The sequence below is a fragment of the Helicoverpa zea genome, chromosome 7 (genome assembly GCF_022581195.2).
Source record: "Helicoverpa zea isolate HzStark_Cry1AcR chromosome 7, ilHelZeax1.1, whole genome shotgun sequence".
NCBI classification, from domain to species: domain Eukaryota; kingdom Metazoa; phylum Arthropoda; class Insecta; order Lepidoptera; family Noctuidae; genus Helicoverpa; species Helicoverpa zea.
In genome coordinates this window covers 2907895-2922107 of record NC_061458.1, presented here as the reverse complement: position 1 = coordinate 2922107, position 14213 = coordinate 2907895, and the positions used below count along the sequence as shown (strand labels likewise).

Below are 14213 nucleotides of genomic sequence, written 5' to 3'. Positions count from 1 at the left end.
AGTTTCATATTACCTCCCTCCTCAATTTGTAACCTACAGGGAAATTTGTAAGTTGATGTTCTAGATTATTCGAAATAATATCCTATTTCGGCGAACAGACAAATGAAGTCGGTTATTCAGACTTGAGTTTCTAAGTTAGGTAATATTATCACGCCTCGAAACCCTTGATAAGGCAAAGCTTGTAAATAAAGGGCAATTTCAGACCTTAGATTCCCTTAAGATGTTTTCCTTCACCGTTATTAAGTCATTGGTGTCCAAGATCCATCAAAAATATCATACTAAAACTTAGAAATGTTACAATGGTATTTGTCCGCTACTTGGTATAGTAAGTTCAACTCAGTCTTGCGCGCGGCCTTATGTGTGGGTAACCCTTGTACATACACAGTGACTTTGTGTGCGTGACAAGAGGTACAGTCGGGTACAAATACAGTTATTTAGGGGTTACGGCTGTTTAAAGAAAAACAGTTATTATATACGTAATTTAATGTTTATTTATTTATAATGATTCTGAATCGCTACTTGAAAAATCAAATGATGAATTTTCGGATTCGCTACTCTCACCGAGGTAAATTATAAATTTTGACTCCATGTCAAAATGTCTATAGTATTTTTCTTTTTTCTTTTGTACATGTCGACAAGTATTACCCAACATCCCTTCATCAATATGACTTAAACGTTCATTTATGAGTTTCATTATTTCCGTCTTATTTTGGTCGACATTATGCGAAGCAATATTATTTTTTAAAATTCCCCACACATTTTGTTTACATTATTATACTAGATTATATGTCTTTTTACATTCTTAGTCCACACTTTTATTTATTGTCCGCGTACCCCGAGATCTAGAAAATATGTAAGGAGTATTTAATTCATCTTAGATATTTCACCTCATTTATTTCTTAGATACTGTCAACGTCAATTTGAAAAAACTTATGAGAAAATAATGAAAAACTGTAAAATGTAATAATAAAAAGCTTTGAATGTTGTTTCATTTTTTGAAACGCTACCTGACTCCTTAAACATTTTCTCCGTGAAGAACTAGACATTTTCGTAAACGACTGTACCCATAACAAAAAGCGATAAGAACACGTCATGCTCGGACGACATCACTGTCACACGAATGAAAGTTGTATATTTACAAGCCGACGCACACATAGGGCCGCGCGCAAATCTGAGTTGAACTATCTATATCGGTATTTACTAGAAGACCACTAGGACAATTCAATTCAATTCAATTCAATGTATTTATTTGTGAGCATAGGTATACAGATAGGTCTTAAAATTAAACATGTTAGAGCTCTATGTTCTACCAAATGGAATTGGTGTACAAATAATTTTAATCCTATTGAGTTTATATAAAATCACAGTGTTTCTATTTTATCATTTAGAAATATTTCAACTGAGTAATATGCCTTATCTATTAGAAATGTACTTAATCTACGTTTAAAAATACTAATATTCTGTTCAGTTCTTATACTTTTTGGAAGTTTGTTATAAATTTTTGGAGCCATTGCAAAAATACTGTTTTTATAAAATGTAGTCTTAGACCTTATTACATGTAAGATCACAACGACGTTGACTGGTTACTTGGTCAAAGGACAATGGGCAGATTGGTATACCCCACCAATAGCAATGTCATATATATCATTGGATAGGCCTTTTTATGTAGAACAATATTTACTATGACAGCTTTGCTGAAATGTTTGTCCGTTCTGAGATATAGATCAAAAACTGTGCAAAAGTTAGAACTAAGTAATCTATTGATAACTCAAGTTTTTAAAGGAAAATCTAAGAACTACTAAGTGTAAGTCTTGTATATGAAAGAAAATCAGATTACAGTATTGATTAGCATCAGTTTTAAGATTGTTTGTTATCTATATCTCAGAACGGACAAACAATAGAACAAAGCTGTCATAGTAAATGTTGTTCCAGTTATAAAGACCTATCCAATGATATGTATGACTTTCCTATTGGTGCGGTTTCTCACTACGCCCAACATCCAGTTGGTACAATAAAAGGTTGAAATGCTACATAATAGTAACAATTATGGATCCTAACGGGCACAGTAGTACTTACAAGACTTAAAGTTATTAGTACTTAGATTTTCCTTTAAAAACTTGAGGTATCAATAGATTACTTAGTTCTAACTTTAGCACAGTTTTTGATCTATATCTCAGAACGGACAAACATTTCAGCAAAGCTGTCATAGTAAATCTTGTCCTACATAAAAAGGCCTATCCAATGATATATATGACATTCCTATTGGTGGGGTATACCAGGTCCCATATATTTGTGCCCATTGTCCTTTATTTAAATTATTTTTTACAAACATGCTTGTTTCGTAAATGTATAGTGAGGGCATTGTTAATATTTTTAAATTCTTAAAATGCATGTAGCAACTGTCGGTAGATTTTAGATTGCAGATAGCTCTAATGCACCTTTTTTGACACTTGAACACCATTTCTTTACCCGTTGCGTTTCCCCAAAACATAATTCCGTACCTCAACGTCGATGCTACTAAACCGTGATACGCCATTAATACTGTTTTTCGGTTTGCCGTTTTATTTAACATATGCAGAGCATAAGAGTATTGGTTTAGTTTATTGCATACTTTGTCTATATGTATATTCCATTTTAGCGTATTTTCTATATTTAGTCCCAAAAACTTAGTAACATTAGTCTCATTAATAATTTTGTCATTGTATTTAATATTTAAATTTAATTTATTATTTAGTCGTTGTTGAAATTTCATTTATACTGTTTTTTCTAAATTTATAACTAGATTATTATTTATTAGCCAATTAACAACCGAATCAATATTAGAGTTAATATCTGCCTCCAGTGAATGTAAGTCGTCACTATTAAAAAGTAGGGTACTGTCATCTGCAAACATTGTCATGGGGTATTTTGATGACATTGGGAAATCATTAATGTAAATAATAAACAAAGTCGGGCCAAGCACACTTCCCTGCGGTACTCCGTAAGTTACCGTTCTCTGGTTAGACTTATACGTAATTTCGTTATTTTTACAAATTCTACTAATAAAATGTTATTTGTTGTCTGTTACGAAGGTAGGATGCAATTAAGTTCAGTACATTTCCTCTTATTCCGTAAGAATTTAGTTTGTTTATAAGTATTTTGTGATCGACGCGGTCAAAAGCCTTTGACATGTCCATGTATAGTGCAATAGCAGGTAATCTCTTATCTACTCTACTGCTAACTGTATGCAGGAAATCATAAATGGCCATGTCAATTGACTTGTTTTTTCTAAAGCCTTTCTGGTTATCAACAAATAAATTATTGTTCTCGAAGTATGCAGTGAGTTGGTTGTTAATTGCTTTCTCAAATATCTTAGAGAAAATCGGTACTAAAGCTATAGGTCTATAGCAAGTCATGTTTTCTCTGTCATCCTTTTTAAATAGGGGTTTTATTATGGTTATTTTCAATTCTTCTGGAAAAATACCGTGTTCAATGCTTAGATTAATAAGATGGCTCAATATTGGCGCAATTATAATGCACACGTGTTTTATAATTTTTGTTGTTATGTCATCATATCCAGTGCTGGCCGTGTTTTTGAGTGACATGATAATTCGATAGATGTCGAGTGGTATCGTAGGGGCCATGAACATTGATTCATTTCTATTATGATTGCACGTGTTTTTTATGTTTGTACTATTAGTTGATTTGACTCGATCAACAAAATAATTATTGAAAGCTTGTGCTATTTCATGGGGATTAGTCAATACTTTTTCATTAGATTTAATTTTTAATATAGGTTCATTAGGTGTATTGTTTTTGTTTTTTCTGCTATTAATAACTTTCCATGTTGCTTTACAAAGATTTTGTGCCGAATTAATAAATCGACAATTATGAGCTCTTTGCGTGAGATCGATTACTTTCTTAAGACGGTTAGAGAGATTTTTGAAGTTAGCTTTATTTTCTTTAGTAGGTGTTTTTCGGTATTTCCATAACAGTTCTCTTTTTCTTTTGCTACATATCTTAATACCGCGACTAATCCACTTTGGTTTTACTCTGGTCGATATTTTTACTCTTACATTAGGAAAGCATAGATCATACAGTAATTTAAACCAATCATAGAATAGTTTAAACGCTTTGTTTGGATCTGTTTCTTTATACACATCAGAAAATGTAATGCTGGCGAGATAAGTTTTAAATTTTTGCACATTTTCTATAGAATAGTCCCGTTTTGTAGTGAACCAGTGATCTAACACACACGTTTGCTTAACTGGACACCGTAGAAGCTGGGCAGTATGATCAGATACTGCTAGCTCTAATACTTCGCCTTTAGATCCTCGTATATTATGAGCAATATTATCAATACAGGTCCCGCTGCATAACCTAGTTGGTACTTTTATTTCGAATTTAAGATTGAATCCTGTAATGAGGTGCCTAAATTGCTCAGAGCATTTGGTATTTTTGAGGAGATCAATATTGAAATCACCGCAGAGTATTATTTTTTTGTTTGTGTGGAATGAGATAGAGCTTAAGAGACTATCCAGATTCTTAAAAAACATATCAAGTTTTTTTCTTAATTCATTGCTATGTGGACTTCTGTACATACATATTAGGACGATGTTGTGATCTGTCAATTCTACTGCGCAACATTCGATTACATTTGAGACACTGTATTTTTTAATAGACTCCAAAACCTTATATTTAATTCCGTTTCGTATCATTATGCAAATACCGCCATGTCTGGATTCTCTAGTAAAATAGGTAGCAACATTAAAATTAGGAATGTGGAGCAAATCAACATCAGGTAAAATCATATTATGCTCTGAGAAACATAGTACATCAACAGTTTTTCCTAAGTCATACAATTCATCTAATATAGCAGTAAACATAGCTGACTTATTTATGAGACCATTTATATTTTGATGCATTAGAGTAATATTTTTATATACGAAAAAAATAGTCTTCATTACTTTTACAATTATCATTGGAAGTTTCTATATCAGACTCACATTGTATTGGGGACATCTCAGTGATTGCTAGCAATAAATTTTTAAATATGTTACGGATTCCATGGTTACTTATTTTTCTATCAAATTTCGAAAACGTTCTAAAATCATAAGTTAAATTTAAGTTAGTATCAAAACCAGTTGCATAATTAAATGTTTGGAGATCAAGGTGTAGTAAGTTATTAAATGTTTCTATACGCCAATTGAACATGGACGAATAGTTACTTAACTTAAATGTAGGAACACATATGATAATGTTTGTATGTTGTACTTTAAGCAATGCCTCTCTCAGCTTAACAATTATATTTACATAGTCCTTCGTACGCTGGAAGTCCTCTTCACCAATAAAAATTACACAGTAGTCTTCATAGTTATAATCTGCTAGTTTTTTATGAATGTCGCTGATAAGCTGCACTGTATCACAGTTTGGTGAGACGTAATGACATATTTGAAAATTGTGAAATGTGTCTTCAGCTATTGATAGTATTTTATTGTTTACATTAGTACTCACGATACACAACTTATGCTTTGCGGATTTATGTGTAACGTTGTTGCCATCGCCTTCTCTCTTCTGTGCGGTTGTGTTCTGCAAGCCTGGGCCAAAATTATTGCTATTGCCACTTGTATTGGAATGCAATGTTTCTGTAGGTTTCTTAATTACTGCTGGTTTTCTTTGAGAATGATTTCGAGGAGTTGATGTTTGTGAGCCTTTTCTGGGCGTTTGTACTTCGCCGGTTAGTTTTTTGGTAGCTTTCTTTAGAACCTCATTTTTATTCGTTATTACATTTAAAGATTTTTTTAGTTCAGTATTTTCAATGTTTAAGTTTTTTATCTCTTCATGTGCGGAGTTCAGTTGGGAGGTGAGTTGTTCTATTTGATTCTGGAGTTCCTGCACATACTCGTTATTTTCATTATTTGAGATGTTAGGCAAACTACTAGCACTGCCATCTATCTCCAAATTATTAGAACTATGTTCATCCGATATCTCTGTCAAGGAAAGTGTTCTAGCTTTTCTGAATGTAATATTCTCAAAGAAGTTCATGTTTGTATAATAAATTATTTTTAACAAACAATGTACTAGAAAAAAGAGAGTCCACTGAGATTCGAACTCGAGACCTCCACGTCTATCCGGACAGGTGTGATATCCTCTACGTCATCAGAACAGTACAATCGGCTGTGAAATTTGTGTTCTGCTTACGAATGTAATAATTCGTTAATTTTATTTTTGGTTATAGACGGTGATTTGAAATTTTGTTTGCTGTTTTGACAAGAAAGTTATGGCTTGATAAAAACTCACAGAAATTGTTTTAAAACTTTCGTAATTGTTTAATAACGTCCACAATCGCTTCCTTTTAGCTTGAGCACTATTGAACACTGGAATAATAGTAAATATTGTTTTGTTTTGAAAATTAATGAAGTTTTTGTTTACGTTTCAACAAATTGTTAATTATCTCAATAATTACTAGAGATATTCACTTGAAAATAATGTCACGTGTTTATTGTCACTAATAGTCTTTAATTCACTTATATTTTACACTAAAACTGGATTATTTATATTTTTTATTATTTTTTATTATTTTTTAATACGGAGCAGATTGTTGACTTGGCCACTAGCGCCACCACTTAGTTAGTAGTAGAGGACTTTAAGGACTTACAACACATACACACATACAAGGCCACATACAAGGTACATAAAAGGCCTACGACGAAACACGACGGTTTTTAGTCAGTAAGTCTGACACTCCCTCACCGCTGCTAACCCACAGCGGGAGGGGTCATTTGATCGACTTATTAATAAATTATTTTTTTATGCCAAAATGAACTTTGTTATTTCAAAATTTTCAGATGGATGGCACCAGAATCTCTGTACGACAATATATTTAGCGTTAAGTCCGACATATGGAGCTTCGGCATCCTGCTGTGGGAGATCGTAACTCTCGGCTCCACTCCTTACCCAGGGTTATCAGCTAATGACGTCATGAAGAAGGTACGTTAATATTTAACTAGTATAATTATTTAAATAAAGAAAAAAAAAACTATCTCTATCCTAATCCTTTGTTCGAAGTAGTACCCAGCGAATCTATCTATCTAAGCGGCTGGTTGTCACTTGCCCAAAAGACGATCTTAAAATAGCATTCTAAGAATATTGTAAAGTTAAAAGTTTCTATGGGATGTTTGTTTCTCTTTCACACTAAAACTAGTGTATGGACTCAGCTGAAAAATGGCAGTATGTATGTAGGCTACTCTTTATACATGTGCGGAATGTAGTAAGTACCCTCGGTACACGAGTGATATCGCGGTTGAAAGCTAGTGTTCATAGTGAAGGTCTAAGAAACTAAGAAATTCAATTTAATCACGCAATTTATATCAACTGTTATTTCATTACATATGGAAAGCTATATTGTATTGAAAATATTTGCACTAATTTGAATAAGAAGAAAAAGTTTCAACAATGTTAAGAAAACTTTGGTCCTTCAGTACGGATTGTATATTTTAGATTTATCAAAGTAAAAATACATGAAATAATAGTTGAGTGAACTAGAAATGAGTTAGATCTATCGACGAAACTAACTCAAAACCCCTTTAGAGTAGACATGACAGAATTTACTCAGCAAGTTAGGTGATAAATTGTAAGTTTTTCTAAACCTCTCTCAAGTTATGACATCTTAATCTTAAGTTCAACCTTTACTTGAGCTTTGGACAATAAATCATGTGTTTATTCAGCAAATAGTTTCACGTGCTAACATCTTCATGACATGTTATTTTTAAGTTAAAATTACATCGAAACTTATAGAAAAATCTATAGATATTGGGCACATTAACCAATTTTGTTACTCAATAGTGGTTGTGACTTACGTGATTATAGTCAATGGGGGTAAAATTACCCCACTTCAAAATTGTATTCAATATTTTTCTGGATACCTCGTATTCATGCCGCAATTAAAGCAAGAGACTAATGTGTCAAGTTCACCATAGACGATTTTTTAATAAAATCACAATAGTATTTTCTTTTATTTATTCTTATAACGATAACATATCTTTTAATAACATTACTTTTAAAAGCAAAGACATAATATTATGAAACTTGATTTTTGCTCTGAAGTAGTCTAAAGTAACCAAAATTAAAACGCCTCTTACACACACAAATAAAACCCACAAATACTGTCACTACAGTGATAAGTAAATAACATAATTAAATAAACCAAAAGATTACACATGTTACAAATTAAACAAGTGTAGGCAGTCAGTGACAACTTAGTCTGTTAACAATTTAACGAAGTTGAGTTTCCTAGTGACAAGTCGACTGGGAAATTATTTAATTGATTCTATTCTTGTACACCTACGGTTCCGGATCGGTGTAAAGGTTTCCCCAAATCTACATAATTATTTATAGAAAAGTTTAGTTAGCAGAAGTTAGATGTCGTTCCTTCAATGAACCGTTTTAATAACATAGCGCTGGGACTCTATCTCGTTTCGGGTCGCAGCATTATGCTGAGCGAGGGCTGTATTGCGCGTTTTAAGACGCATGTTTTCCCTTTAATATGTTTTTCTACTATGTTTATATTGTCCATGTGTATATGCGTCTTTACACGTACAACAAAACTTATTTTCTATATCTTTCTAAATACCAGTAACTTTTCACAACTACCACAGAAACTACACAGCACAACTAAAAAGTAGCTTTCTTAGATAAATTCTACCTACCGCTAAAAGTTTTTTTGTTGGTTTAGTAGTTGCTATGATTAGCACGTTTACGTACTTACCTAAAGATAAATAAAACCACATCTAACCACCATGTTTTTCCCCAGGTAATCGAAGGCTACCGTCTCGAGAAACCCGAACACTGTCATCGGGAACTCTACAACATAATGTACTACTGCTGGGAGGCCGAACCGAAAGACCGACCAGACTTTGCAGACATAGTGGCGAGACTGGAACCGCTTATCAACAAAGACATGGACTATATACAACTGGAAAGGTTCCCAGATCATTCTTATTATAATCTACAGCACTTGGATGGGGAAAAACTATGATATTTTTTGAGGATTGCATTCTATTTTTAAGTCTTAAAATTGTTTTTTTTTTTGGTTAGACCGTTGTAAAAATTTATGAATTGATTTTTGATAGCTGTTGCCCATTAAGTATTGTATAACAAAATTAAGGGCAGTTCCACAGGCAAATTCTTAACACTATTTGCTGATAATATGAAAATATTTTAAAAAGCCTGCATCACTTTATAATATTCTCTAAAAGCAAACGTATCTAATGGCCGTGTATGATATTTTTTAGCAGCTAGAAAATTCTTGATAGACACTAATGTAAATCAAATTATTTATTTTTAATTGTAAACGAACAAAGAAATAAGTGCGACATGAAATGTACATTAAAACACAATGATATTGTTTTAATTATTTGTATTATATTGTGCATTATTTAGACTAATTATTAATACAATTATTTATAAATACATTGTTTTAAAAGTATGGGTTATAATGTAAATATCTTTTGAATATTACTCACGCTTAAAAATTTCAAATGTGTTTTACAGCAAACTTGGGTACTTAATTGCAAAAGTTGGCGTAACATTTCGAAAATTCAACTCATTTATTTAATTTAAAAATAATAGGCACATACTCATTACAAATGAGTTATGCAAATGAAAAACGAAAGATGCAAAATTTTCGAAAAATCTGAGATTAAAAATACTTTTTAATGATTGCAATAATAAATGTAAGTTATTTTAGTTCTTTTTTTTCACATAGACTAGTCTTTAGAATATCATAATGATTGTAATTGTAACTTAAGAATAATGGTCCTATATTAAATGTACAGTAAACTTAAAATAAGTAAACATACGATTTGTATAATAAATGTTTTGTTGTAAGTGCTTTTTAATTTCTTATTTTCATTCCTGAACACCTACTCTTCATCTAATTCCAAAGTCAAATCAAAGCACAAAGCATACTGAATCAAGACAAACGGTTCACTCGCCTTTTGAAATTCGCAAATTTATTTTGTACATAATTACAATTGACAATAACTTCAACAATAAGAGCCAAAGTTCCGCTAAAATACCCCAAAGCTAAAGCCAAGAAGCCGCCTTGCAAATGCTCCGAAGACAACGGATTAACATCGGATTTCTCCTTCAACAAAGCACGCAACTGGCGAGCTCTCCTCCTCTCGTTAAAATGCGCAAAATGCTGCCTAAGGCCTTCGTTTAACCCACTCTGCTTAAAGATCGTTATTGTTGCGGAAAACTCCATCATAAAAGGAAAGCCTCTTAAAGCTATCGTTTCTATAGGCACGCTAAACACATTATCCGTGAAGGTATAGTACTTATAATTGCCGACGCTGTCACTCAGTTCAGGTGTTATGCCAGAAATGTGGGCTAACTCAAGGCGGCTACAGAGTAAGGAAAAATTTCTATGCACAGCAACGTCTATCATTGCTTCAGTGATATTGGTGATGTCAGTCCACTGATCACCAATGCGGTAATCAAAAGGGTCAGTAGAATTATAAAATAAATCATGCAATTCTTCAAATCCACCAAACTTCAGACCACTTTCAACCAATTCTTCTACTGTTTGTATTTGGTACTCATGAGAAGGGTTCGTCAATACTTCGAATAGTTTCGTCTGGTATGCCGTCGAAAAGAGCATGCAATAAATGTTGAGAAACACAAAGAATACGCGCAGACTTTCTTTGACTGGGTGCAAATAAGATACGAAGCCTAGTACTGTTATCCAAGTGTTAAGAAAACAGTGGCGAAAAGAGCGATTGTAATCTGAATCCCCACTAAGTTCAGCAATAATCTTCCATGTTATGCCACACAAGAAAAATCCTGCTATTACGGAATACCAAACCAAGCTCTTGAAAATGATGACTAAAGCAACCCAGGCTGCTGATTTATGAGCTCTTGGAACCACCCAAGTATAAGCATCGGCTAAATAAGTTACCGAAGTTTCAAAATCTTCATGGACATCAAAGTCTGGAAATATTCCTCCCAAAAGTAAATGCCCTGACTTAGAAGCCAATTTCTTTAAACCTCCGTTCCATTCACCAACGTTTTCCCTTTCACCTCGATATCCGTCAATAAAGTTATATCTAGCCTTCATTTTAAATCGCTTGAGCATTGCATCAATCATTAACTTTTCAATATTAGCATCGTATTCATCATCACTGATGAAAGGATGTCTTTGTAAAGCTAAAACTTCGATAACACAACCCTCCATGTTATGTGGTATTTTATTGTCAAAAACTTTTCTATCATGTTTCAGCACTCCACTTTCACACATGTTTTGTACTACAAGTCTGTCTTTAGCTGTCTCATTGAAGTAGCCACAATATTTTGGAGGATCATAAGGCCTCCAACTATAAATGATAGCATTTCGAAAGTTGTTCGCTTTGGGTACGGCTATAATCACGTTTATTGCATTGTATTTGAAAAGGCAGCTCAGCACTCTCTCAACATAGTCGATGTTCACTTTATCATCCTGAACAAAATTGAAGAGTAAAATAATGAATTTTGCAAATGGATTCCAGCTGCGAGATCGTATCAGTTTACTCGCTAAAAACGAAAAATCTGTATAGCTATCTATTATGATAACGAAATAGTTGGCAAATGGTATTGCCACATAAACATCAACGTGAAGTACTCCAAGATTATAATTATCTAGATCACAGATTTCCACTTCATTGTTAGGACTCATGACTTCAATACTGAACTTGATTTCTTTATGAAGTCGTTTCAATAGTTTCGTTCTGATTCTCGTAACAGAGGTACTTACATCGTTAGTGTTTGCAAATATCAAAAGTCCGGGTTCATCAAATTCATTGTCAATTACTTTGGAAATGCAATTAGTATAATCATTGACGACCGTTGGACCAAATGGATTTACAACTCCATCAGAAATATGGACTAGTATAAATATAACTACAGTAACTACGGATATTTTATCAACAGACATCCGTGTTGCCTTGAATTATGAGCTATTAATACTGAAAGCTAAACTTCGAATAAAGGCTCTGCATGTTTTTATTAATGGTTCGCTATTATCTACACTGATCTCTACTTTAGCGAATAATTTAGACAAATCATGCCATAATTTATGTTGTAATTACTATGCTACATGCAACATTGTTTCAATTCTTTAATAGAAATGATTATTTCATTTGACATAGTCATATATGAAATCATATTTATTATCTTCACGATCGCTATGACTCACTTTATAAATTGATCGTATTTGACTTCTATAGATACAACTTTAAAATTTCGTGAACTATGCACACAAAGCTATTTTTATGTAAAAGATATGAATTTGTTAAATTATATCAATAATGCAACAGTATAAACAATATTTTAAACAAGGATAAACTTTCCTCGCCTTCCCAAGTTAACATAAAAAATAACATAATATTAAAATTCAGAATAGACTACAAAGTCGAGACTGCAAACAGCCCGGACACTTCTAAACTTATTGCAGTCTGCTATGCATTTAATATTAAAATTGCGAACAAAATCTTGATCCACAATTTCGAAAAAGTATTCGTAAAACATTGAATTATTTGAAGGTTTCCACGGACTGTGTATAAACTACACGGATTTTCTAGTCCAACGATTTTGGACAAAGACAAAGGTAGGACTGGAATCAATCTATCTTTGTCCGTGTAGAAATCCTTAGAATCTAGAGGCAATCTTTTAAAGAATTTGTGGAAAAGATAGTGGCGATTTTTTGTTTAAAATATTCCAACTAAACGAAGTATGAAACAGTATTTTTCCTTAACATTATAGCCATATATTATGGCTTACATATATTGCTAAGTATGCTCCCGACTATGTTGGGGTCGGCTTCCAGTCCAACCGTTTGCTGCAGAGTACCAGTGTTTCACAAGGAGCGACTGCCTATCTAACCTCCGCAACCCAGTTACCCGGGCAACCCAATTCCCCTTGGTAAGACTGGTTGTCAGAGTTTTGTGTCTAAAATACTCCAATTAAACGAAGCTTGAAATAGTATTTTTGCCAAACACATGTTTTGTTTGTACAACTAATTAAGAATATTCCAGAGTGTTGAAAATGTACTTTTTAAAAACGTTCAACCCGTTGTGACCTTAGTGTTAACTGGTTGACATGTAATCTTATAGTCTGAACATTGTTAGGTTTAATTAAAACACAAGCTTTGGTTACACGAGTTGGTCCTTTGAGACGCGTTCAAAACATTGTGTTAATAAACGTTTTGGTAATTTATTGATTTAAATATTGACTAATTTGTGAATAATTTGATAGTGATGTTTATTTACGTATAATCGTGAGTTAATCTAACCTGGACTGTAAAGTCTGAAATAAAAAACCCGACTTGAGCAAGCGTGGCGATTAACGCCTAATCCTTCTCTGTGTTAAAGGAGGCCTGTGTCCAACAGAGGGACGATAAAAGGGTGATGATACCCACAACGAGCGAAATAATAATTGCGATATATTTCTATAAGGGTTCGATAGCTCTTTCATTACCCGAAGTTTCGGCTGAATTGCCCCGACCGTAGTCACGGGATGACGTGTCGTTATAGCTGCTATATTGTTAAAAAATATTGAGTCTTTAGCATATACACGGGAGAATAGGTTCCTAAAACCATCCACGCCTGTTATCGTGATATCAGGGGAATTAAGTTCCTAAAGTTACCCACAACTGTTATCATGATATGTCCCTAAGAAATACAGGTAAAATATGGTTTGCTTCTTGCAATTGTGCTGTACAAAACACAATCATTTTGCATGAGACTATATTGAAAACTTTTGCTACCTACTCCTTTATTTTTGCAGTCTTTTCTATCGTCTGATGTGAAAAGAATGATGTTTGTACAATCTTCGAGACACCGTCTACGTTTAGAAAATGTTTTGTTCGCAATATTTATGTCTTAGATATAGTAGAAATGTTTTTCATATCATTTATCGCATATATACTTTCTGGTTGTGAAGTTTTTTATCCCATAGTTTACACACTTTATTTATTTTAATTGGTTAATTAAAATAAATCAAATTAAAAATTAATCAGGTTAATTAAATTCAATTTAATTTTTAACATTTTCAAATGGAATTTGGCTTTATCGTGCTTTTTATTGCACTTAATATTTGATATTGAATCACTCTTAAAACTCATATGAAAAGTGTCAATGTGTGATTTCTGTTATTAAAGATAGTTTTGAAGTGCACGTGTCAAAAATAATTTCCAATCT

The 14213-nt window shown here is 32.9% G+C and overlaps 2 protein-coding genes across 3 annotated transcripts in view; one reads left to right on the top strand and one right to left on the bottom strand.

Moving 5' to 3' along the window:
• The window catches only part of LOC124631753 (tyrosine kinase receptor Cad96Ca), a 127944-nt gene extending 118077 nt beyond the window's left edge, over positions 1 to 9867 (top strand). For both annotated transcript variants that reach the window (XM_047166333.1, XM_047166332.1), the window contains exons 10-11: positions 6828 to 6969; positions 8792 to 9867. In XM_047166333.1, coding sequence (XP_047022289.1) covers positions 6828 to 6969; positions 8792 to 9016 — 367 coding nt within the window. In that variant the 3' untranslated portion in view covers positions 9017 to 9867. The remainder of the gene's footprint in view (positions 1 to 6827; positions 6970 to 8791) is intronic.
• LOC124631752 lies at positions 9515 to 11975 on the bottom strand. Its single transcript, XM_047166331.1, has one exon. The coding sequence runs from the start codon at positions 11948 to 11950 to the stop codon at positions 9953 to 9955; it is 1998 nt and encodes a 665-aa protein (XP_047022287.1). The 5' UTR covers positions 11951 to 11975; the 3' UTR covers positions 9515 to 9952.
• Between the last annotated feature and the right edge of the window lie 2238 nt (positions 11976 to 14213).

Bases quoted from the DNA above. Each gene is read 5' to 3' on its own strand.
- LOC124631752 (XM_047166331.1), bottom strand. From the start codon at position 11,950: ATGTCTGTTGATAAAATATCCGTAGTTACTGTAGTTATATTTATACTA.